The sequence below is a fragment of the Vigna umbellata genome, chromosome 11 (assembly GCF_029865625.1).
Source record: "Vigna umbellata cultivar VRB3 chromosome 11, Vumbellata_1.0, whole genome shotgun sequence".
NCBI classification, from domain to species: domain Eukaryota; kingdom Viridiplantae; phylum Streptophyta; class Magnoliopsida; order Fabales; family Fabaceae; genus Vigna; species Vigna umbellata.
This window is the reverse complement of record NC_142175.1, coordinates 1,626,630-1,653,932: the sequence shown is the minus strand read 5'-3', so window position 1 is coordinate 1,653,932 and position 27,303 is coordinate 1,626,630. Positions and strand designations below refer to the sequence as shown.

General features: G+C 35.1%; 1 protein-coding gene across 2 annotated transcripts; it reads left to right on the top strand.

Moving 5' to 3' along the window:
* Nucleotides 1-6,075: 6,075 nt before the first annotated feature.
* On the top strand, nt 6,076-25,314 carry LOC124836395 (serine/threonine-protein kinase ATG1c-like). 2 transcript variants are annotated; one of them, XM_088102542.1, is made up of 13 exons: nt 6,076-6,502; nt 8,091-8,208; nt 8,280-8,338; nt 8,506-8,570; nt 20,571-20,664; nt 20,747-20,827; nt 21,021-21,129; nt 21,908-21,989; nt 22,070-22,443; nt 22,551-22,906; nt 23,983-24,274; nt 24,588-24,658; nt 24,884-25,314. In XM_088102542.1, exons 1-13 carry the CDS (start codon nt 6,260-6,262, stop codon nt 25,133-25,135), a joined length of 2,196 nt encoding a protein of 731 aa, XP_087958668.1. In that variant the 5' UTR covers nt 6,076-6,259; the 3' UTR covers nt 25,136-25,314. The 2 variants fall into 2 exon arrangements, with proteins under 2 accessions (XP_087958668.1, XP_087958667.1); XM_088102541.1 differs by having other exon boundaries at nt 22,064-22,443.
* The last annotated feature ends 1,989 nt before the right edge of the window (nt 25,315-27,303 follow it).

The following is a 27,303-nucleotide window of genomic DNA, read 5'->3' as shown; positions in this document are numbered from 1 at the left end:
TCTCGATTCGTGTTTTCGATAATTCTATTGATGAGTCTCTTCAGGAAAAATATTTTCAAAATTGGTCTAGTGTATTTTGAAAAACAAAATCTTGAAATTCACATATTGGAATAGGCTTTTACATTTTTAACTTTTTTAATGAAAAAATATCATTTGTACTTACTAAGCCCAATTTATGTTGAAATCTTTATTAAAGAGCCAATTCTTAATGTACATTAGGTTGATTTATATAAGAAATCCATCAAAATTTGATCTTTAAGAAGTCAAATCCCACTTATCAATTTTTTCTAAAAAATAAGAAAAAAAAAGAAATAAAAAATGTGATTAAAATAAAAATGATCAATTAAAATGTTAAATTTAATTATAATTTCGGTTGGGGAGAAGAAAAAAATTTAATCTAAATATATTATAGTTTTAAAAGTCTTCAATGACGCATATATACCGTCTTTTTTTCATGTTTCAATTGATGAATTGCAGTGCTTTATGACTCTTGGCATTGTATCCTGAGAAATTATCGTAAGTTGGAAAGTCATTAATGGTGAAAAATAACATTGCATGCATGGTTGTAAAGGGGGAGCCAGTCAGAGCTGCTATAAATAGAGCTCTTGTAACTCTGTAGAGGCATCGAATATATTTTGTAAAGTCAGGTCTTTCGCTTATAGAGGAAGGTTATGCTCTCAACCCATCCTTTGTACAGTGAAGATTCTATAGTGTGAATAAGAGAATTATTTCTTTTATCTCTTTTATCTGCATCGAGTGAGTGTTATTGTTAGGTTCCAAACCCAAGTACCTGACAAAATGGTCCGACCTGCCGTTTCGAGAAGTTGTCGGATGTCCTTAGGAGAGAGCGAAAATTTTAGAACCGAAGGCATCAAATAATTCAACCTCATCAACCCATAACAACTTTAAGTCTTCAACTAGTGGCTTGAGATAAAAAGTTATCTCATTTTCATGCTACTTTGGACCAGATATCATAAACAACATTAATAGCTAAACCAAATTTAAGATTTCTACATTCTTGTTAAACTTTTGGCAAGCGTACCAATAGTCAACTGTAGTATAATGATTTTTTTTAAGTAAGAGTGTCGAACCCACGAGGAACAGTTTCGATTAAATAGATAAATTGTTATGTCAAACAGTATATATACAAAGATGTTCAATTTGATTCATGATGGATGTTGATAAATACAACTACTTTGCGTGAAAGTAAAATAATAACAACAAATAACTTAACGAAGATTAATATGAGAGTTGGGATTGAATTCATCTATCTCACTCATCTGCAATCTGGATGAATAATAACATGTAGCAACTGAAATTACCAACATTGATGCAACACACCAAAGTCATTTATACCGATTCCTCGCGTATAAAATTCATAAGATCAGTTCCTTGAATATTGATTCTGTTAGCAAAAATCAAAGATGAAGTTTTGATGATGAACAAATTTGCACAAGTCAAGATCCATAAAGACAAATTGAAGATCTCTGTATTTTATAAAGCTTTTATAATAATCAAAGTTGATGTAATAGTGCTCAAATATGTATTAGGGTTGATTCTTGTAATTTATATTTGATTTACCGTTGGGGGTTTCAGATTTGAAAAACTAGCCGTTGGGGGTTTCAGATTTGAAAAACTAGCCGTTGTACTCATTATTAATCGATTAATATTTATGTTAATCGATTAAATGCGTTAGATGGCCCGTTTTCGAAGAATGGAAGGGTATTAGGCTGAGTCTATAAAATGGCTCACTCTTTATCTCAAAAATAACTCTTCCCTTGTGCAAAAGATCTCTGAACTCTTTGAGAACTCTGTGAGATTGTTGAAGCTAAGGAAACTCTTGTCTGCAAAGTCCTGAAGTGCTACTACGGTGACAGAGGAATAGCTTGTTCATCCTTGGTGTGTCCGAGGAAGTGCGTGGAAGAGAATCATCCTTCGTGAAGCATTCGAAGGAGGTGGTCATCCTTTGTGAAGATTCAAAGGAAGTGTAAGTTCGTCTCTTGTGGTTTCAAGAGAGGTGATATCATCCTTTGTGAAGATTCAAAGGAAGTGTAAGTTCATCTCTTGTGGTTTCAAGAGAGGTGGTATTTCTAAACTCTTACAAATTGTTTTTCTTTGTGACTAATATTTGTAAGTGTTTTGTGTTAGTGAAAAAGGTTTATCTTGTTTGAGATAAGCGACTGGACGTAGGATCCTAGTGATCTGAACCAGGATAAAATCACCTGTGTAATTTTTCTCTTTCCCTTACTCTGTCATTTATATTTAATCATTCGCCCAGTAAGAAAAATTAAGAGAAAAATAATAAAAGGCACAATAAAAGTATATAACCAATTCACCCCCCTCTTGGTTTGTTCCACGCTAATAATTCCGTTGCAGCGATTCTAACAGATTCCTCACATATCCAACAAACTGTCCAGCATTATATTCAGGTGTTATAAGCAATTGATAAACTGAAATATATCCCTAGCATCGCAGGATATCAAGTATTCTTGCTCAAATCAGGGTTTTACAAATACTTTCCAGTCAAGTCTAAAATCCACATTCATGAAACCATTGATCAGGTAGAATCAAGCATTAAGAGCAGAACAAAAATACCAATGTTGAATAAAAACAGAAATGCTATATATAAATATCACCAGATTACATCCGAGTTCGAATCGATTACATTCAATCCCAAGAGAAGAGATCAGCCACTCATAGTAGCCATTAGCATTCTAAGAGGAAGAAGGAGATCCTACAACTAAAGTGGAAGAAAAACTCTTTGGGTACTCCTTTCTCCGTAGCTCTCCCTCCTTTTCTTTCTTTCTGCTTTGTATGTATATAAACTGCCCGAATTCTCGCTTAAGCTAAATTATTCTCGCTTAAGCGAGAAGAAACTTCTTGGAGAAGATAATCATTCTCGCTTAAGCTAAAATATTCTCGCTTAAGCGAGAATGACTTTTAAGGTAATGGCTTCCTGGATAAGTCTAGCTTAAGCGAAATCATTCTAGCTTGGGCGAAATGTTGCAGGATTTGCTTTTCTCTCTTAGTTTACTTGAAATGTATACAAACTAGGGATCAAATGATTTCCTTTTACTCAACAACTCAGAAACATGTGATTACATTTCATCTTTCTTAGATTGGGGAAAATTGATACAAATGTACTCAATTCAAAACATAAGTGCTAAAATTCCATATGAAAATTAACTACTTTTTTGCACTTATCAATTCTTGACCAAATTTGGGGAATTGTTGATCAATATATTTTCATTGCTTTGAATGAGCTAAATGACGAAGCAGTCCATGAATTGTTCTTTCATCTGCATATCATCTAAGGTTTTTAACGTCTTTTGGATTCAAAAACAAACGCTTAAGTCTAGCCACAATTGGAAGGTATCAAACTACTTTCAAAGTAGAACCATTTTTTTCTATATGACCATTATCTTCGGTGTTATTTTTTGACTTGTATCGAGATAACCCACATTTTGGACACTTTTTCAAAAATTCAAACTATTTTCTATATAATATTCAATCATTGGGACGTGCATGTATCATTTTATACTCCATATTCATCGAACAAAGAATTTTCTTCGCATCATAATTATGAGTAGATAGTGTATTTCCATTTGGTAGCATTTCATTCAACAGCGTTAATAATTCTGTGAAACTCTTATTAGTTTATTCATAGGTCGCCTTCAAATTCAGGAGTCTTAAAATTGTTGACAATCGTGTGAACTTAGCCGAACTGAGATACAAAGGAGTCTCGACACTAGTGGACATAGTCTCATACACATGCGCTTGGGCAAATTTTTTTGCTCCAATATTATGGGTCGTGTCCTCTAATTTGTCTTCTTTTGGTTGATCTTCCATAGTGGAATCAATAACATTTTCAGGTTGGGAGACAGCCGGAAAGTTTATTTCTTCGCCGTGTCATATCCATGTTGTATAACATCGTAGGAAACCATCACAAATAAGATATTCTCTAATTTCGGAGCATTCAAATTTCTTCCATTCAAATAGTTCACACAAGGACATTTAAATTTGACTTCATCATTACTTTTATCTTAATAAAAACCAGAGATACTTTAGACTATCCTAGTCTTTCTCTTAGATGATATTGTCTTAATAGACAACTGTCTAGAACATTTAACTCTTCTGAGCTAAACAATACAAGTATTTTAATTCTCTTTAGAATATCCAAACACAATTAGTGTTGATTTACAAGTACATACTTTAGTAACTCTCAGTGCGAGGATAGGTACAATATAATGAAATATGAGAACTTGTGAAGTTCTTTCTTTGCTTTATGAATAGACTCAACCAATGTAAACTTATAGAGAGAATAATAGAGTGTAACGATACAATGATAGCAAAAGTTATTTTATTCTCTTGTGTGAGTCATCTTTTTATAACTTTCTTCGAGAGATGACTGTTACTAGAGAGAGTTGACCTTCTTGAGAGTAGGTGGCTTCTCGTACGGAGATATGTACTTTTCTACACCTTGGTAAGAAAAACATTGCTTTCGCAGATTGAAATTGCTTCCTATTTTACAACGTCTTTTTGATCTTCATGTAGAGCTTTTGAGCATATCTTGGTATTGTAAATATCTGCACAGATAAAGACAGGAAAAACAAAGTAGACAAGGTATAATACACACATGCATTTAATGACTGTAGAAATGGATAAGCCTTATTTTCCAACCAAGAGGGGGAAGTGAATTGGTTTTGTATAAAAAATTGTTCTTTTCACAACCTTTGAAAAATCTTTAACCTTTTCTTGAAACACAAGCAAATAAAGATTGTAAAGCAAATAAAGATTGTAAAGCAATAAAAGAGATAAGGAATAGAAAAACAAACACCAAGATTTTTACAAGTGTATTCTTTGTGGTTTCCTTGTTTTTTAATGACACTCCTGATTTTTATTTTTTTAACCATTCCTGCAAAACAAAACTTAAATAACCTGTGGATCTTACGTAAACTTTTGAAATATCACTTTACTTGGCTTCGATCAAGCAACATTCTAAACCTTTTCATTGGGAAAGTTTAAAAACTTGTTTGATACATCACACTCCAAAACATAACTTCTTCATTATCTATTTTCAAGGAAGTCATGCCAGTGGTGCACAATATCTAATTTTACAATTTTTAATTGGAAGTCGTCATATTTTTACATGACTTCAACATGGAAAAGTATTGTAAATACACGATTTAGCTTATGACTTATAATATATTTGAAATTTGAAACCTACTCGTAATTTTATAGTAAATTTGTATTAGAAATATAAAAAAGCCCACAAGAGATAGTTGCAACTTTTTTTTATGTAGGACTTACGATGTAGGCAAATAATATGATTTTGATTTTGCTTTAAAATGTAATTTGAGTGTTGGAATATCTATTTTATCTTGAATCAAGAAAAGAATTGACTAAATTTGGTAGATGTTTAGACTAGTTTTTTTTAGTAAAGTTGAATGATTTTTTGACTTCATGGAGTCCATTTTCTCGGAATTTTTTGAACTAATTATTTAATCAGGTTTAGGTCAAACCAACCCATCAGTTTGTTTTCAAAATAGGAATTTCTAACTTCTGCATAGTACTTGATAACTACGGTGAAAATTAAGAAAAAAAAAAGTTAAATATATCCAAACACATTAAAAAAATCAATGAAAGCTTCAAAATAAAAACAATAATATAAAAATATATGAAATTAATATAATATTTTGGTGTTTAATATTTTTATCCCTATTTATTTTTTAACTACGACAGAACAGTTTTAATATGCACTAATTTTGATTTTCGTAAACAATTTTTTATATATTAGTAAACGATTTTGTGAAAAACCATAACATTTAAATTTATTATATTATTTTTAAATTTTTTAATTGCTATTATATATTAGTTTTTCTCTTTTATATCTCTGTTTTGTTTTAAGGATAATGTATGATGACAATGCATAATAAAGTAAAAGTTATTATTGTAAAATATATGGAATTAAGTTTAATAAATTAAAAACTTAATAAGAATTTGGGGGATGATAACAATAATAGTTATATAATTGTCGTCTCTTCGATGACAATAAGACTAATAAATCTTCTCAACTCAAAGTAAAGTGTGTTCAAAAGCAACCCCGCATTTGTGTAAAAAACAAAAAAAACTTTGAAACTTTTCTGACCCAATCCGTGACCGTGTTCTGCAAAAAACCAAAACCCGATAAAGTGGTTAGGAGGATCCGTTTTCGGTAATCGGGTTTTCGGAGTCTAGGGTTTCGGGTTCAACGGCGGCGATGGCACAGGCAGTGGGGCGGAGCAGGTTGGTCGGAGAGTACGTGGTGGGGAGGCAAATCGGCGCGGGGTCGTTCTCGGTGGTGTGGCACGGAAGGCACAAGGTGCACGGAACCGAGGTGGCAATAAAGGAGATCGCCACGCTTCGCCTCAATAAGAAGTTGCAGGAGAGCCTCATGTCCGAAATTTTCATCTTGAAGCGGATTACACACCCTAACATAATCTGTTTGCACGATATCATTCAGGTTCGGTGCCGAATTTTTCTTTTGTTTTTGCCGTGGAATGTTTTTGTTGCAACCACCTTGATTAACGCCTTTCACTGTTTGGTGGGACCCTGACAAGTTTGAGGTTTTTGAGCAATTAATTCTTGGTCTGGGACTTAGTTAAATTGAAAACTTAGCACTCCTTTCCACAGATGTAATATGTTGGACTTGAATCCCTCAGAAGCCTGGGTGTATTGCCAGTTGAGTCAAAGTCTTTGGGTTGGTGGGGATTGTAGAAGCTATTATGCGATCTGGAATTTCGGAAAATGTTGTTAGTGTGAGGATTCTCTTATTTTTGGGATAATCTGTTTAGTAGTGTTTCTATAACTTTTTTTGCTTTAAGTAAATTGCTTTTGAGTTTTAGGGTGTATATTTGCTTCACAGTGAAGTGGTGATGATGATGTTTTAGGAGAGCTTGGAAATGTGTGCTGAGTGATGACGTTTGTAATTTTGATATTTGTGATTTTTCTTTTAGCTGGGGATAGAAATATTAGTAATTTTTAGTGGTGAGAAAGAATGTTGGCAATATGCGGTTTGACTACTGAATAAACAAAACCTTCGAAAAGGTGTCCGGGGTCATGATAACCATGGTTGCTGCTATTTGGGGATGTACCGTGGGATTTGAAGAGGAAACAGATTTTACCATTTTGGGGGTTTCTGCATAAAACTATATGGTTGTGTATGCTAGTATGCTATTATTTATAGGAGGGAACCTTTTTCTCTATTTTTGAGAAGAAGCAGTATGCATGCGCTCTCTATTAAGTTAACAAGGTGCAGTATATTGCTGTTTAATTGAATTGGGGGAAGTTGTGATCATGAAGCTCGGTTTGATGTAGGGAAAAAGTAGCTTTTTATGTGTTGGGAAACGGCCTTGATTGCCTTAATCACGGTCTCTTTGGCGGTTCTGTGGATTGCAGCCTCAAAGATTGGTGGTAGATTCACTAGAGATATGACCAAAGTTAGGTAAAAAACTAGAGTTTAAGATTGTTTTAGAACATCTATCGTAGATCCTTTGTTGGGCCCACTTGCAAATGCCATGCTCCTGACTGGAAGGCCTAGGCATGAGGACCATTGAAAAACCTCCTTAGCTACACTCACTCCAAACCCATCTTAGTTATGGTCTCATTGTGGTTGCCTTAATTGCACATCAAGGGTGGTGGTTTAATATATAAATGGGAGACAACTCTCACTTTATAAGCCAGTTTTATTGAGTTAAGTTTGGTCCAAAACAAAAGTTTAATATTATGGAAAACAAAGGAGAGGCAATTATTGATGAATGACCATTTGATTGTAAAACGACTATGGTTGTTTAAAATCTAGCCTGGATTTATTTTGTGCTGATGGCAAATGAAAAATGTTGTCTGTAGGGTGTGAATTGTTTCTAAGTATTAGTTTTGGCTTATTTTATTCAAAATCAAAATTCTGAGGTTTGAATAAGTATTGTAGAAAGTAACATTCTATGAATAGATCGGTCTATTATTATTTGTGGTAATTGTGATGTCAAATGAAATATGCATTTTTTGGTGCATAAAGAAAGTTTCTCATTAGAAGTTTTATTCACTTTATGTAGGTTCCTGGGAAGATACATCTTGTGTTAGAATACTGTAAAGGGGGAGATCTGTCCTTGTACATTCAACGCCATGGAAGGGTACCAGAGGCAACTGCAAAGCATTTCATGCAGCAGCTGGGTATGTTTCAACTGTATACAGTTATGTTCTCCTTAAATGTTCTAGTAATAAATGACTACCCTGTGTTTCAGCTGCTGGTCTACTAGTTCTTCGAGATAATAACCTTATTCATCGAGACCTGAAACCACAGGTTTTTATTTTGATTCTATGTCATTAAACATAAATGTGTATTTATGGTTTTATAGCTCGTTAGTTCAGAATTCTAGTTGATCCCCTTCTATATTAAATTTAATCTTTGTATGAAGGTTGCTTTGTTATTTTATCTAAATATGCTAATCATTATCATCCTTGAAACAGAACCTTCTTCTCTCCCAGAATGATGAGAAGGCAGTACTGAAGATTGCTGACTTTGGATTTGCAAGGTAGCCTAATTATTCTACTTCATTCATCTATCTTGAAGAACCCAAAAAAATGAAGACATCATGAAAGCCCAGCGTTAATCTTTGTGTATGTGGCTCAATATTTTATTTGAGATAATTAGTGAAAATGTGTTTTTAAATGTGTTGATCATAATAATACAAACAAGTGTGGGTTTAAAAATGTTAGACTAGGTATTAAATATAGGTACAAGGTAGTTGTTTGTCTTATAATAAGAGAGAGAGAGAGATACATAGGCTGAATCCTTAATATGTATTGAGCACATATAAATAAGAAAATACTAAGAGACAAGTCTAAGCCATTTACATCTCACACTCCTCCTCAAACTTGTGCATATAAATCATATGTACCAAACTTGTTACAAATATAATCAATTCTAGAACCTTGTAATGAATTAGTAAAAATATCTACTAGTTGATCATTAGAATTAACAAACTTACTTTTGATATCTTCAAATATTTTTTCGAATAAAATGATTGATAATCAATCTTAATATGTTTGATCTTTTCATGAAAAATGGGATTTGAGCTAAAGTGAATAGCAACTTGATTGTCACATATAAGTGTTATTTGAGTGACATCTCCAAGTTGCAATTCTTTAAATAACCGGTTAAGCCAAATAAGCTCACAAGTAGCCAAGTCTATAACTCTATATTCTACTTTTGTACTAGATCTTACTAAAACATTTTTGTTTCTTGCTCTTCCAAGAGATCAAATTATTACTAGTAGAAACACAATATATGAAAGTTGACCTACAATCAAAAGGAAGGCTTGCCCAATCAGCATTGGAAACAAACCTAAGAGTAAAGTCTGAAATTAAAAGGAACAATTTTTCGAAAAAAAATTTAGCATCGATCAACAATGACCTAGCTCTAGATATCATGTTACAATAAAAGAGAGTGAGGCATAGGCTAAATCCCTAATATATATTGAGCACACTGGGTTATGTATTTATAAGGCCTAAGCCCGTTAATCTAATAGCTTAGAAAAGTGCTATGAGTTATTTACTTATTTGCATTAGTTTCTTGTACTTGTTGGTGTTCTTGATGTATTTTTCTTCTATAAATAACAAAGATCAACAGAGAGATAATCAATCTCTTAAGTTCTTTTTAGCTTGTCTTCAGTCTTAAGTTGATGTAAAGTGGGTCGATCCCACTCTGCTACTTTTCTGGTTGTCCACCACTGTTGTTTTGTCGTCATCATTCATCATATGCTACCATTTGCCATTCGCCACCCACCTTTTTCATTGACGACCACTAGGTGATAGCGCCCTCCTCAAGCTAGGTTGGGCCAAAGAAAGAAGATGAAACTATGGATATGGTGGTGAACCTCACGGTTTTGATGAGTGTTTATGGTGGATGGAGGTGGTTGATGGTGCTTTTAGAGAGGTTAGGCCAACTCTAGAGAAGAGTGGCTAGAGGGACCTTATGGATGCTCTAGCCTTAACTTGGGACAAGATATTATTGCTCAAATATTTGACAGCATAACATTATGAATTCTCCAAGTCAAGTTACAAGGGGGGAGATACCTCTTTTTATAGAGAAAGATGTCTCCTAAGTAGACAAGAAACCTTAAAAATGACTTCTGACACTCGTCCAAAGAGAGGAACTTTCTCTAGCAAGCAGCACTCATGAAACTCGCGTTGCAAGCAATGGAACTTGCCCAGCTAGCAGTGGAGCTCGCCCAACAAGTAGTGGAGCTCACCCAACAAGTAGTGGAGCTCGCCCAATGAGTGGTGGACTCACTGAGTGATCATGCACCTTTATTTTGAGCACAATTATTGCCCTACAACTTGAGCAAACTTGTTTCAAAATCCCTATACTACTTGGCTTCTAATACAAGGCCTAAAAAGATATCCTATACTACTTGACCCTTAATATAAGGTCTAGAATCGCTTCATGATGGCCCTAGAGAAAGTGGTTTGTGTTAAGAAAATGCTTTAGGAATATTTTATTTTTAATTTTAATTGAGTCAAAGTCTGTTCCTTATTTTTTAGGATTTAGTTAATTTTTAATTATGGGTTGAAGTAGTGGATTAAAATTAGGATAAAAATGTTAGAGGGTAGTTACTTTTTCAGGTTTTAAATATTGTAACGTTTCTCATTATTTCACTATTAATAATATAGAAGCATTTAGCTTCAAGCGTGCTACATTTTTTATTCTAAAAAACCAACAATTGGTATCAAGTGCCTTTTTCTTGAGGGACCTGTGAGAGAAAAATCTGAAAGCATGGAAGGAGATTCAAAATTTTCAACAATAGCACCATCAGTCTTTGATGGTGAAAATTATAAAATTTGGACGGTACGAATGGAAGCCTACCTAGAAGCTCTGGATCTATGGGAGGCAGTTGAAGAGGATTATGAAATTCCTGTGCTACCTGGCAATCCAAAGATGGATCAAATCAAGAATCACAAGGATGGAAAAACCAAAAAAGCTAAGGCAAAGGCGTGCCTCTTTGCTGCAGTTTCATCAACCATTTTTACTCGAATCATGTCTCTAAAGTCAACCAAAGCCATAAGGGATTATCTCAAAGAAGAATATGATGGAGATGATCGATTTAAAGGCATGAAGGTGTTGAATCTCATTAGAGACTTTGAATTGCAGAAGACGAAGGAATAAGAAACTATCAAGGAGTACTCTGAAAAACTTCTGAACATAGCAAACAGAGTAAGATTGCTTGGTTATGAATTTAAGGACTCTCGTATTGTTGAAAAAATTTTAGTTACCGTACCTGAAAGATTTGAAGCTACCATAGCCACCTTAGAAAATACTAAGGATTTTTCCAAGATCACCTTGGCAGAGTTGCTGAATTCCTTGTAGGCACAAGAACAACGAAGGTCTATGAGAGAAGAAGGCTTTCTTGAGGAAGCCTTGCCTGCTAAACATGAAGACAGTTGGAAAAACAAAAAAAGAACCAACAACCAAATAGAGAAGGTGTTGTCAGAAATGAAAGTCTGGAAATTAGGTTAAATGGAAATTGATATGTTTATTACAAAGAGATCATACAAGATATATACGGGAGACCTAAGCTATTTTAGGAAATATAATAACTATATTCTATTCTAGAATCCCTTGATTTATGGGATTGTCCCTATTTATTCAAATCTGTACTGATTACAATAAAATATATACTTGTTATGAAATACACAAATTTCCTAATTTATTCTTTCCTAAAATACTATTTGATTTCCCACACTCCCCCTCAAGCTGGTGAATAGATGTTTTCCATTCCCAGCTTGGATACAATCTTCTCAAAATTGTGGCAGCCCAGCCCCTTGGTAAGAATGTCTGCAATTTGATCTTGAGAGGACACATATGGAGTGCATATCAAGCCACTATCAAGCTTTTCTTTGATGAAGTGTCTGTCCACTTCAATATGCTTTGTTCTATCATGCTGCACTGGATTGTGGGCTATGCTGATTGCTGACTTATTATCACAATAGAGCTTCATAGGTTCTTCCCATTTTATCCTCAAGTCTTCTAAGATGATTTTAAGCCATAGCAACTCACATATACCTTGTGCCATGGCTCGGAATTCCGCTTCAGCACTGGACCGAGCCACTACACCCTGCTTTTTACTTCTCCAAGTCACAAGATTTCCTCCAAGAAAGGTGCAATAACCTGTAGTTGACCTCCTATCCACAATTGACCCTGCATAATCAGCATCAGTATAGGCTTCAAGCTTCACATTACCATTCCTTTTGAATAGAATCCCTCTTCCTGGAGTTCCTTTAAGGTACTGTAAAATTCTGTGGGCAGCTTGTAAATGGGTCTCCTTTGGGCTATGCATAAATTGGCTAATTAAACTCACTGCATAGGCAATATCTGGCCTGGTATGAGACAAATATATAAGTCTGCCCACTAATCGCTGGTACATCTCTTTTTCAACAGCAACGTCTTCTTCTGCATTTCCAAGCTTTATGTTTGGTTCTAATGGGGTACTAGCAGGTTTGCACGCTGCCTTGCCAGTTTCCTTGAGCAAATCAGTGATATACTTCTGCTGGGATATAAATATCCCATTCTTGGAGTGGGCAACTTCAATTCCCAAAAAATATTTTAGTTTTCCCAAGGTCTTGATCTCAAATTCCTTGCCCAAGCATTGGCTCAACAATCGCTGCTCTTCTTTATCATCTCCAGTTAATATTATGTCATCCACATACACCAATAATATTGTTACTCCCCCTGACTTGGAATGTTTAAAGAACAAAGTATGGTCCCCTTGACTTTGTTTGTAACCTAGACCTGTCATAACTTTAGTAAACCTGCCAAACCATGCACGGGGGGACTGTTTTAGCCCATATAATGCCTTTTTCAGCTTGCAAACAGTGTTGGTTACAACGTCTCTACCGTATCCCGGAGGTATCTCCATATAAATTTCTTCTTCAAGGTCTCCATGTAGGAAAGCATTCTTAACATCAAATTGTTCCAAGTTCCAGCCATAATTGGCAGCAAGAGACAATATCACCCTAACTGTGTTCATTTTGGCAACCGGAGCAAAGGTCTCCAAATAATCAACTCCATAGGTTTGGGTGAACCCTTTGGCAACTAGTCTTGCCTTATATCTCTCAATTGATCCATCAGCCTTGTATTTCACTGTATAAACCCACTTACATCCAACTGGCCTCTTTCCTATTGGTAAGGTGACTAACTCCCAGGTGTTGTTCTTCTCTAACGCCTCCATCTCTACATCCATGGCTTGCCTCCATTTTCTGTCAGACAATGCCTCAGATAGGGTATTAGGTAGGAGTGTAGTGTTTAGGTTTACTAGGAAGGCTTTATGGGTAGGAGAGAAATTTTCAAAGGACAGGTAATTTGAGAGAGGGTAGATTGGCTGTTTGGTGCATTTTCTTGGCCCTTTTCTAATGGCAATTGGGAGGTCAAGATCATTTTGGGTTTCAATTTCAAGATCATTTTGGGTTTCAATTTCAGCCTGCACAGCTGGAGAAAAAATTGTTACCTCTTTTTGTGGATTTGAGTTGGATTCTTGAACATTGCTTGATCCTGGAATGGCCTTAGTCTTTCTTGAGTATACCAGCTTCTTACCAAATTTTCCAGCTTCAACATCTCCTTGATCAGCTTCACAATTAATTTCACTTGGTACAGCTTCAATTTGATCTAGTTTAGGTTCAAATATCAGGTCTGGAAGAATGGGAAAACCAGAATTACTACTTTCCTTATCTTCCCTGAAACTCTCCCCCGGAAGATAAGGTTGATGGAAATAGCCCTCTTGTTCATTGAAGGTAACATCCCTAGACACAAAGAATTTTTTGGATGGGGGGTGGTAGCATTTATACCCTTTCTGAGTGAGTGAGTAACCAACAAAGACACACTTTAAGGCTCTAGGATCAAGTTTCCCCCTGTCTGTATTATGAATATGGACATATGAGATGCACCCAAAAACTCTTGGTTTAAGATTATTTGTAGTGGATAGGTTTGGATAGAAAGACGACAAAGCTTCCATAGGGCTTTTTGATCCTAAGACTCTAGAGGGTAGTCTATTGATAAGGTGTGTTGCTGTAAGAACAGCTTCCCCCCAGAGATTTTTTGGAACACTATGTTGGAACAACAATGCCCGAGTCTGATTTAATAGATGCCCATTTTTTCTTTCTGCGACCCCATTCTGCTGTGGTGTTTTGACACAAGAGGACTCATGAATTATACCTTCTTTTTGACAAAAAGAATTAAGGACATGATTGAAGTAATCTTTGGCATTATCTGACCTAAGCCTCTTAATATTAACACCAAACTGACCTTTTATCAGGGAGTGGAAGTTTAGGAAGACAGAACTGACTTCTGATTTTTGTTTAAGTAGGAAAACCCAAGTGACCCTTGTACAATCATCTATAAAGGTGACAAACCATCGAGCACCAGACACATTTGAAACATTAGAAGGTCCCCATACATCAGTATGAACAAGATAAAAGGGGAAATTGCTAATTTTATTACTTATTGGAAAAGATACACGCTTGTGCTTAGCAAGTTCACACACCTCACAATGAAGACTCTCAACATCTAACTTTGTAAACAGAGAGGGAAACATAATTTTGATTACTCCAAAGGAGGGATGTCCCAACCGACAATGATAAAGCATGATTTTTTCTCTGTTGGTCATCAAAGATTCAGATATGAAGGAATGAGAGATTCTGTTTTTGTTGGACAGATTTGGATCTTCAAGATAATAAAGGCCATTCCATTCTCTAGCATGTCCAATCATCCTCCCCGAATCCTTGTCCTGAAATACACAATGATCGTTGTAAAAAACAACCTTACATGACAAATCCTTTATAAGTTTTCGTATAGAGACTAGGTTGGTGGACAGCTTTGGGACATGGAGAACATCTTTTAAGGTTATTAAAGAATTGATTTGGATATTTCCTTGACCAGCTGCAGTTATAAGGGTTCCATCTGCTGTGGCAATTTTCTTGTTGCTGGGACATGGGGAATATGTGGAGAAGTATTTGGCTAATGGTGTCATGTGGTCTGTGGCTCCAGAGTCCAATATCCAGTAATTGTTAAAGGGTGTATCTGAGACATTTAATCCAAAAGAAAGTGGAAACTTACCTGAATATGCCAAAGAACACACACCTGTAGGTTTTTCCAGCTTACTAAGAAAGGTTCTCACCCTTTCTATCTCCTCTTGATTAAGATGGGCAGCAGCTTCTGGATTATTTCCTTCATTTGTTCCAGCAGCAACATAAACTTGTCCTCCTTTCCTTGAGGGGCCTCCTCTGTGTCCCCCTTCTCGATCTCGATTTAAAGGCTTCCCATGCAACTTCCAGCACTTCTCTCGGGTATGACGAGGTTTATTGCAGTAGGTACACCAGAGACCATCACCTTTTTTCTCCACATTTGCTGATCCTCCTTTCTTCTGTTCGGCTACCATGGCCAACGTCTGTTCTCCTTTATGGTCAGCCACCATTGCTGAGTTCTCTACTACTGCTGGACTCTCCAACATGAGACCCCTTCTGCTTTCTTCACTTCTCACAATAGCCACCACTTCATTGAAGCATGGTACCTTTTGCTTCCCCAATATTTGAATCCTAACTTGATCAAATTCAGGATTCAAACCAACAAGGAAATCATAAACTCTGTCTTGTTCGATATATTCCTTGAGAAGTGCTGAATCTTCAGTACATTTGGCTTTTATGACTCTATAATGGTCTAGCTCCATCCATAATGATTTCAACTGATTGGCATATTCTGTAACAGTCTTGTTCCCTTGTTTTGCTGCCAAAGTTTTCACCTTTACGTCATATACTTGAGCAGCATCTTTGGCTTTAGAGTAGGTTTGCTCTACAGCATCCCAAATCTCTTTTGCCGAATTAAGGAACATGCATGTGTCGCTGATTTCTGGAATCATTGAATTCCACAGCCACGCCATGATCATTGAATCTTCCTCATCCCATGTAGTAAACTTGGGATCCTCCTGTTTGGGTCCAGACTCCATCAGGTGACTCAACTTCCCCTTTCCCTTCAGCACTGTACGAACAAGTTGGGCCCACTTCAAATAATTTCTTCCATTGAGTCGATATGCAGAATGGATATTCTGCAGTTCTCCAGGAAGCTGGGAATGGGAATTCCCTGTTTCTGGGGTTGGGTTCACAACTTCCGCTTCCCTTGACATCATAGCAAGAAGATGGCTGAGCGGAAAAAAGGAAAGGCTGTGCAATTAAGGCACAGAGAAGACAGCAGCAACAGAAGATTGAGCGATAGAGAAGGTTGCAATAGCAAGGGAAAAAAAATGTAATGAATATAGGAAAAGATGCAGCAGCAATGCAGGCTGCCGTCTTAGGGTTATGAGAGATGCAGCAGCAATGCAGGCTGCCGTCTTAGGGTTAAGAAAAATGCAGCAGCAATGCAGGCTGCCGTCTTAGGGTTTACAATGCGCAGACAGAGCTTCCTAGATCGGAAGCTCTGATACCATCTGGAAATTAGGTTAAATGGAAATTGATATGTTTATTACAAAGAGATCATACAAGATATATACGGGAGACCTAAGCTATTTTAGGAAATATAATAACTATATTCTATTCTAGAATCCCTTGATTTATGGGATTGTCCCTATTTATTCAAATCTGTACTGATTACAATAAAATATATACTTGTTATGAAATACACAAATTTCCTAATTTATTCTTTCCTAAAATACTATTTGATTTCCCACAGAAAGCAAAGCAGGAAACTCCAAGGGAAAGTATCCTCCTTGCAAGCATTGCAACAAGATGGGTCATCCTCCATTCAAGTGTTGGAGAAGGCCTGACACTAAATGCGACAAGTGCAATCTACTTGGGCATGAAGCTGTCATATGCAAGAACCAAAATCAACAGTAGGAAGAAGATGCTCAAATTGCAAATGAAGAGGAGGAAGATCAACTTTTTGTTGCAACCTGTTTTTCAACCAATGCTTCAAGTGCATCTTGGCTAATTGATAGTTGTTGTACTAACCACATGACCTTTGACAAGGCACTCTTTAGAGATTTGAGGCCAACTGATGTCACCAAAGTTAGAATAGGCAATGGTGATTATATCTCAGTCAGAGGAAAGGGGAGAGTTGCAATTACACGCTACACAGGCACAAAATTTATTCCAGACGTTCTTTTCGTTCCTGAAATTCACCAAAATTTGCTAAGTGTTGGTCAACTGATTGAAAGAGGATTTAGAGTTACTTTTGAAGACAAAAATTGCTTGATTAAAGATGCAGCTGGTCTAGATATGTTCAAGGTGAAAATGAAAGGGAAAAGCTTTGCTCTAAAACCATTGGAGGAGGAGCAAACTGTATTCTCACTCAAGGAAAATGTGACAGACAAGAAGCTAAGACATCCTCATCATATGTTGGGTGCAAAAAGTTTCTCTTATTTTGCAGCAATGGCTGCAACATTGGTTTTGATCCTTCTCGATGTGGCTGTGGTTTTCCATGGAGGCAAAACAATTTCTTTCATCAGGAAGGTTAACAGGGCTGAGGACATGCCACTACAAAGTGATGTATTTGCTACCCGTAGCTATGATGCTCCTCAGCAAGTTCATATAACAATAGGTGACCATGTGGAAAGGGCCATGATCGGATCATGGATGACCATGGATGAACTAGGAAACAATTTAGTACGTTATTGGAACAAGGCGTACGAGGAGGACCTTCTTGACTATGAAGACGAAGAAGAGAAGGAGCCAGAAGGTGCTAATAAAATCAACGGTGAAGCTGGCAAGAAGGGTTATGTTAGAATTCATAATTCAGGATTAAGAGATTTTTTTCTGAAGCCAGATTGACCTTTCATAGAATTTTACAGTTCCTAAAGCAAGGAGGAGTGTTAAGAAAATGCTTTAGGAATATTTTATTTTTAATTTTAATTGAGTCAAAGTCTGTTCCTTATTTTTAGGATTTAGTTAATTTTTAATTATGGGTTGAAGTAGTGGATTAAAATTAGGATAAAAATGTTAGTGGGAAGTTACTTTTTCAGGTTTTAAATATTGTAACGTTTCTCATTATTTCACTATCAATAATACAGAAGCATTTAGCTTCAAGCGTGCTACATTTTTTATTCTAAAAAACCAACCGTTTGCTTCACTTTGCATGGATGATTCTAGCTCTTTTTGAATGTGCTTGGATCATGGCTAGGGTGTATGCCATCATACCCTCCTTCAAAAGGATTTGTCCTCAAATCTTCTAGCTGTCATGTGAGCATCCTTCCTCCTTTTGAAGTTGTTTGGCTTTCTTCCCTAGGGTGAAATATCCTTCTGGCATAGATGACTCTAGTTCTTCTTGAATAATGAGTGGTTGTTAGGTTCCTAGGTAGAGGAACCCAAGAAAACTATTGTAAAACACCAAAGCTCACTGAAAAGATATGGTATTATTGATTCTAGGCACCCATAATAGGAAGAATGCCTCCAAGGGACAAAGTTCCCTTCACACAAGATGGTAATGATCCTATCAACAATTCTCAAAAACATTCCCCTGCCCTGCAAAATCTATTTCCACGTATCATACACATTATATCCTATCACTGGTGGACTTGCCCAGCAACCATGCACCTTTATTTTGAGTGCAATTATTTCCCTACAACTTTAGTAGACTTGTTTCAAAATCCCAACCCTTATACAAGGCCTAAAAAAATATCCTATACTACTTGACCCTTAATACAAAGTCTAAAATCACTTCATGATGGCCCTAGAGAAAGTGCTTTGCTTCACTTTGCCTATTGTCGTACCTAGTTTTGTACCCAAGTGTCTTGCTTAGTCCTTTAATCTTTCATACTCTTTTTTTTTTAGTTTTTCATTATAAATACAAGATTATGAGAGGGGGTTCTCCAAAATATAATTTCTCTCTATTTTAATCTTAAGTAATTCAAATTCTTCTTATTAGTCCAATTTAGCTCGACCATCTTCTCCTACTCTTATCACCTCCCAACGACTGAGTCCAATTACCTAACTAGTACCACATGGTGAGTCTTCTTCATCAAGTCCTTTACCATTGTCATTTTATATTGTCTCCGAATAATGATGATTTCAGTTGGCCTGTTGTTATTTGAAAAGGTATTCGCTCTATACTCAATCCTTATCTTATTTGTAATTTTCTTTTGTATCTTTCATTACCATTCCTAAAAGTATGAAAGACACCCTTGATCCTAGATGATGCCAGACCGTGATTGATGAAATGTGGGTTCTTGAACATAATAGTACATGAAACTTAGTTCCTCTTCCTCGTGGATAGAAGTTTGTTTGTTGTTGTTCGGCTTATGCCATCAAAGTTGGGCTAAATGGTGAAGTTAATTGTCTAAAGCTAAATTGGTTGTCAAAGGATATACTTAGATATGCAACCTTGATTATGTTGATATGTTTTCTCCTGTAGCCAAAATGACTATTGTACATCTCTACTTTGCCATGATAGCTATATGTCATTGGCCTTTCCATCAATTAGATATAAAGAATGCTTTCTTCAAAGTGATCTAGAAAAGGAGATTTACATGGAAAAATCTCCTGGTTTTGTTACCCAAGGGGAGTTTGACTTGGTTTGTAAGTTATACTGTTTCTCTATGGTTTCAAGTAATCTTCTCGTGCTTGGTTTGGAAAACTCAGTCTTTTTGTTCAAACTTCTGGAATAAAATACAGTGAGGCAAATCATTCAATTTTTTATCCTGGAAAATGTGTTTACCTAATTGTATATATTGATGACATAGTTATTACAGGAAATGATGCCACTAGAATCTTATATCTAAAGGGAACACTTATGTAATCACTTTCAAACCAAAAACCTTGGAAGTCTTTTTTATGCACCTTGAAACAGAAACGAGAAAACAAGATAGAGAAGAAGCATAAGTAAACGCAAACTGGATTATTCACTATTAGTTGAAAAAAGCCAACATTTACGAAGGAAATAGCTTCCTTTGACATAGGGTATTCTCTCTAACAATAGTCAAAGACTCAGTACAAAAAGAAGACCCCTAACACCTACCAAATGGAAACTATTTATTTATATCATAGTCTCTCCCCCTAAATAATTAGCTGCATAACTCCCTTTTATTTCTAAATTTCCTTCTATAATACACATTCCCCCCTCTCATTATTTCCTTGCCTAGCAGTCTTAAATACTTTCTAGGCGTTGAAGTGGTTCAATTAAAGAAAGGCATTGTGGTTTCTCATTGGGAATATGTTTTAGATATCTTGAAAGAAACATGCATGACTGATTGTAGACCACTAGATGTTCCTATGGCCAAATAAAAAATTAATGTTAGTGTTAGAATAAATAGTCTTTAATAGGATTTATTATAAGTTGCAATGTGCTTTGTGCTGGACCTAGTTCATAGATGTATCTTTTCAAATTCTCTTACTCTTTGGTCTCATGTATTGTATCTGATGTATCTAAAATTATTATAAATATGAAATCCTTAGAGGGGAAAACACACATTCAAATTCATTCTTATTCCTCTATATCTATATCTTCCTGAAAATGGTCTTCTCTATACTCATTAAACCACAATTTTCTTCTTGGGCAGGTCTCTGCAACCTAGGGGCCTTGCTGAAACCTTGTGTGGTTCACCACTCTATATGGCTCCAGAAATCATGCAACTACAGAAGTATGACGCTAAGGTGATTTCAATTGTAATATCTTTGGTAAACCTAAGCATTCATGATTAGTTTCCTTCCCATTTAAATCTAATTAAACATGCAGGCAGATCTCTGGAGTGTTGGTGCAATCTTATTTCAGCTGGTTACAGGAAGAACACCTTTTACTGGAAACAATCAAATACAGGTATTAAATTGAGACAGTGCCCTTTTTTGTAGTCTTTTGAATATTCTCTCAATGCAAACAAATGCAAACAAAGTTGTTCTTTCTAACCAATAATGTATATAGTTTGGTGCTATATTAGTAGTGTTGTTCTCCAAATTGGTACATTTTTCTGTCTTAGTTAACTTAATGTAATTTACAATCATGAACTCTGCAGTTACTACAGAATATATTGAAATCGACAGAATTGCAGTTTCCATCTGATTGCCCAAGTCTGAGTTTTGAATGCAAAGATTTGTGTCAGAAATTGTTACGTCGGAATCCAGGTATGCTTTTGATTTTATTAGAGATTAAAATCTGAGGCCTAAATTAAGGATGAGTTTATGGTCCAGTTTATTTAATCATTGTTTATAGTATTGTTACTTTTCTAATATGGCATGCGATGTCCTTGGTGCACTTATCGACTTTTTCCTGGGAAACTAGCTGCAGTAAACAAGGTGAACGCATGTGTGTTTCAAACCTGGCTATGTAAAATTATATTGCTTTGGTTAGCATCAGCATTACAGCTCCTTCATAGAATTCAGCTGAAAAATCTGTTTGTCCTTGCTGTTTCAGGCTTTTAGATAACTTATTCTCCTGCTAACCAATACCATATCAACTAGAATAAAGGGGTATTTTTGATTTTTGTTATTTTTGCTAATGTAGATCGGACCACTTGGGCAAGATTTAGATACATAAAAACCTAATACATGATAAATTATTACACATTGTTTGGAGTATAGGCAAGGTAACTTTGGAAGAGAGTCTTGTGAATTAAAGAAAGAGATGCCCTCCATTTAAGGGGTAATTAATTTGGGGATTGATAATAGTTGGAGCTTGATTTGGTGAACTGATAATTGAATGATAAAATATGCTTGTAATAATCCCTAGTTTTTAATATTAATATAAAATATAAATTGAGGGAAATTACTCTACATTTTCAGCAGTTTTTTCGTGGGAGAAACAAGGAAAAAGGGATGATATAAAATTATAAGATTTTTGTCATCATTTTCAGTACATTCTAATATATTGTTCTCTCTTCTGTGTCTGTTTTTTTAACTTCAGTGGAACGTCTAACTTTCGAAGAATTTTTTAACCACCCATTTCTTTCTCAGAAGCAAAGAGAACAGGATGATGAGCCATTGAGGTAAAAACACTCTCTTATAATTTATGGTTATTATGGTTTTTCAGTTGCAAATATAAATAATTTGTAGTGTGCAGGAGTAGAAGTTCTTCAAGGCTGGTTGGTGGGTTTTTTTCTACAGTGTCTGACCCTTTGAGAAGAACTGAGGAAAATTATCAAGAAGATTGTTTGCCTTTCATCCTAGATGACGACTCTGGTGGCCCCGAGGGGAGTCCATCCTTTTCAAGAAAAAAGTCCTCAATAAAGTCCACCTATGGATTTGATCTAAATTCTAAATTAGATAAAGCAGAATCAACATCTCCTATCTCTAATAACATAAATTCTAATTCTGGATTTCGTACTATGACACAAAGATCTCAAAACACTAATAGGAGATTGGACAACCGTAACATTTCAAGAAATCTCACTGATCCTCTAGAATCTCCAGAACAGATGTTCGCAAATCCTTATCCAAAAGGTAATACAAGCTAATTTTTTTTTCCATTTCTGTTTTCATGGCTGGATTTAGTTTTTTCTCTTCTAAATTATGTATAATGCTTCTCATACTTATGTAATATGTGACAGTTACGGATTCCCTGGAGAATATTGATCAAGAATATGTTCTGGTGCCAGGGCCCCCTATAGATGTTTCATCTTCTTCGGTGGGTGCTTCCAGGCCCAGCCATACCCCATATAGGTCTGGTAGTTTACCTCAAGAGTCTTCTAGTACAATCACCAGACCAAGTGCTCCAATGCCAATAGTTGGTGCCAATACAAATAGCATGTACCAAGTTGGAAGTTCAGGAAGTCAGGACTCTGCCCCTGGGACTTCGCTTGGATCGATGGATATAGGTGATGAACAGCCATCAGCTCACTGCATGACCCGGGTAAAATCATTGCAACAGTGTGCATCTGCCATCACCGAGTTAGTTAATGAAAAGGTAAATGTTGCTGAAAGTTTGCTCACAACTGTGATCTTATATGATGTAGCCTGGCTCTAAGTTTTCTTGTAAACCATTAATATTGTCCCCAAACTATTACACTCTCTCTCGTACCAAGTGGTCCCGTAAAATAATAAAATTGTTTAAGTAATATCTGATTTATTGAATATGTTGCTTTTATTACCTCTATTCTATTTTGTTGAAGTTTAGGGATTAAATTGAAGGATTTTTTGTAGTTGGGAGAAAAATATGATTTCAAATACTTATAGTTCAGGGATGACATGGATTGTTTATTCCAAACTTTAGTTGAGGAATGTGCATGTACTTGAAAATCATGATCTAGTTTTTCACTCGTCTCTAGTGGAGTCTTCTAAATGATCTTTCAAACTAATCTGGACATTTAGGTTATCTAGTATTGTGAGTGATAAAATTCATATTATGGATACCTTAGTTCTATTTAGACAATAGGTTAGCTAGATCTCTGTTTGGCTTTTATAAATTCTTGGGTGAATCGGCATTTTATGGCCTATTTAATTACTTTGTGAAAAGCGGGTTATGTGAGATAGTACCTAATACAACACTTTGGTCACCCTCCGCTTGCTCATTGCACTAGAAACATGCCGTTATTGTTATCAGTTGTATTATCTGTACTATCCTATAGAGGAGATACCAATCTTTTTGGTGTACACATTTCTTTTTACAATTTTATGCTTATTCTAAACATTTTTGTAATTTATTTTTTATAATAACTGCTGCGGTAACTGTTGTTTTTAGTGGGGTAACCTTTTTTTCATTTAGTAGCAAAAGTGTAGATACATGGGCATGTCACACTTGTATAGCAATTTAGTTGGTCATTCTGTACGCATTATTAGGATCTTTCCTTTTGGTGGGAAATAGAAATAATTGAAACTTATTTCCCTTTTACACAACCCTTGATGTCTTGCGTTGCTGCCTTTTACATTTTGTAAAGTGGCCATGCTTGTCTAAATGTTAAGTTTTCATTTGTGTTACTGTGTTAATATTAATGATACTTGCCTTTTGGACTGCTCCATGTCTCACTCTTAAAAATGGTAAAGATGGAGGCAGGAAAGCATCTGGAAGCGTTTTCTATTCAGCTTGTAATTCTTGCAATCTGGAAGCAAGCACTGCACATATGCCATACACAAGCTGCCTCAGCCATGGAAGGAAGTCCAAATCAAGAAACTTCAAGATATAGAAAGAGTGCCAGCAGGAAGCATGGCAGTCCTGATTCGGAAGAATGCCTTGATGGAAACACCCTATGGCCAAAGGATATTTTATCTAAAATTGAAAGTGAATTTTTGAGGGAATTTGAGCATGCTGAAGAGCTTGCCAAGACCATTGAGCCTGGTATGGCATCTTTTATTTTAAATTTTGAGCCAAATGGCTAGTTAACTTCTCTTCCTTTTTTAAAAAAAATAAAATTAAGCTACTTCTGCACCTGAACATGTAAAAGAGTTTTCTTATGTTTAAACTTGGTTTTATGAGATGAACAATAAATTTTATATGCACTTTTTGTGACATGCATGAAATGTAAAGTAATAGTTATAACGCAAGTGTCACCTTTCTGGGTGTGTGAAAGAGAGCGAGACAGATTCTTGTAGTTTTATTACAAAGTTTATGAAATTTATAAAAATGGAAACTGTTTCTGTCCTGATTACAGGAAACACTGAGATGCCAGATGCAATGGAGACAATATTTCAATCTGCCCTTGCTTTTGGAAGGCATGGGGGTGTGAGTATTTCATCATGCTTTTTATTTCATCTATTTTGGCCTGGGTGATCAAAGTCCATCTTGAAAATACGATTTTAAACTTGTATATAAAAAGAGATTTTCCATCATTGATTATACAAAATTAAGGTTATCTTAGACATTTTCAATGATATGCTAAAATTAAGCAAACTTGAAGATTTAATTGGTGATCCAAGCTGAGGTTGTGTTCTGATATTTGGTTGGCAGGTAGAAGAACTCATGGGTGACATGGAAAGTGCAGCTGCATTGTATTCAAAAGCTGTCCGTCTGTTAGTTTTTCTTCTAGTGGAAGGACCATCCCTGATTCTTAATCCTCCGTTTTCGCTGACAAACTCAGATCGTTACAGACTTCGAAATTACATTGATATTCTTAATAACAGACAAGGTTATTCAAGGTCCCAGCGAATGGCACTACTGAAATGTGATGACAGTCAAGGTATCCTTAAGGAAAAATTTTAGTAATTGTTATTTATCTCCCATTCACACAACAAATTATTTATTTGTACAGTTATTCTTTTGAGGGGGGTGAAATTGGTGATGCTGATGGGAGTAAAGCAGCACAAAGTAGATTGTAAAATTCAACATTTCGGTGGTTAGAATGATGATCAAATGTGCATTTGATTATGTATGTTGTGTCATTTGTCCCGTGAATTCTTTTATGAGCTTTAGGTTTGAAATTTGATTTTCTCTTATGAAAATGGTAAAACTATAAAATACCTAGGTAATATGCATATAACAACGATACTACAATAAAATATTTGACTGATGACCAGGATTTGGTTTTATTGCCACTTGGAGAGCAAAAGTTTCATTTGATTTAAGAGGGGGTAATCTATTGAGATATTCAAAGACATTTTCTAAAAAAGAAATTGCGGTGATCAATCAAGATTTATAAAGATTTACAACAAAATCTGATGGTATTTAATTGACATTTGAAAGGACTAAAGAATTTTCAAGTATTCAAAATCATACAAATTTAAATGATTATTTGTTAATTGGATTTTTATGTCTTAGTGATTGTTTTCTGCTATTAATATGGGTTATTATATTTTATAACCAGTTTTTGAATTGTTATTATTATACATAATTTCAATCAATAAAATGTTTTTTATTTATCTTTTATATTATTTCTGTTTTTGACTTATTGAGTTTTTAACATTTTTCTGTAACTGTTACATTGTCATAATAATTTTTAACACGATTTAGGCTCATTTATGATGAACAAGTTGAAAATCTAATTGTTATGCATTCTACGGAAAATAACTAACAAGGAAAACTAATCGAGAAATATTTATTAATTATTTCTATTTTCTATTTAAGAGTAAAAGAATGATAAATCTATCAAATGAATTTTCTTTTTGATTGCTAACAGAAGAGGTGGAAGGATCCAAGGGTAAAAGTGTGGGTGGTGAGAAATTATTTTAGATATTTGTATAATTATAATTCAAAACTATCAATTCATCCTTTAAATGGATTTTTATTTTTATCATTTTAATTGTTAAAGAAAGCGGTAGAAGAAGAATTGAAGGATATAATATGTTCGGATGTTACCAAATTCTTATTAGATATTTATCTATAAATAATTTAAGTTGATAATACAAATAAATCAATTTTCTTAAAATGGAAGAAATATGTAAGACTAGTGGAAAAATCTCTATAGAAAGATTTAATATAGAGTTAATTAGTTATTATAAATTATTTTGGTCGTACATTTTTTAATCATAACATTACTATTTATTTTTTATTCTTTTCGAATATTATGATAGTTGGTTGAAATTTTTTGTTCCAAGTTTAATGTTGAAGTTTAATCAAGCTTCATTTACACATATAAAATGCAAAAGCTAAAAATATAACTATCATAATTCTTGATAATTGTGACTTTAAGAAAGAAAAATTAGAACATTTTTTTCAAAACAAGAAAGGTAAAAAAACTTAAGTTCGTATATCTCTAAAGAAAGTGAGTCTTAAAACTCGTTTAAGTATTTTTTTTTCAAAGAACTAACATATAAGTTTTTTTATACAATCAAAATCTAACAAAGATACAGAAAACTTTACCTACTTGATGTTGTAGACAAATGGACCTAAGTGGCAATTTTTCTCATAATTTTCCAGGGTAAAACCGTAAATACAGACAAAAAGCTGCATAACAATGAAACTTTTTTTCCTTGCCAACCTTTTAGAGACTGGTTTGGCGATGAATTAGCGACGAATGTCTTGATTTAGTGGCACATTTCTGGGTGAAGAAGTTTTGTGACTTGGTTGATTCTTGAATGTTTTTTTTTGGCTTTTGATGCATTTGGAGAAAGTCAGAAAGGTCCAAGGCTATAGTACTAATTGATGAAAAAGTAGTTAGAGGTTCACAAGAATACTAAGGATTGCCCAAAGCAAGTTATCAGTCTAAAGAGATGAAAGACAAATTATGGTTTGAAGAGTTTGTTTCTTGGGAGAATTTAGGCTACCTTGGGTAATATGGCTTGGAAATTGTAGAAGGATGATCCTAGGTGGGTAGGGAAGGGTTTTTGTAGTATCTTTATGTAGAAAATGATCTTGGTGGTCTTGGTTTGTACTTTTGGGAAAATTCTTGTAGGGTTACGTTGCAGATTGAATGGTGAGTCTAATGGCATAGT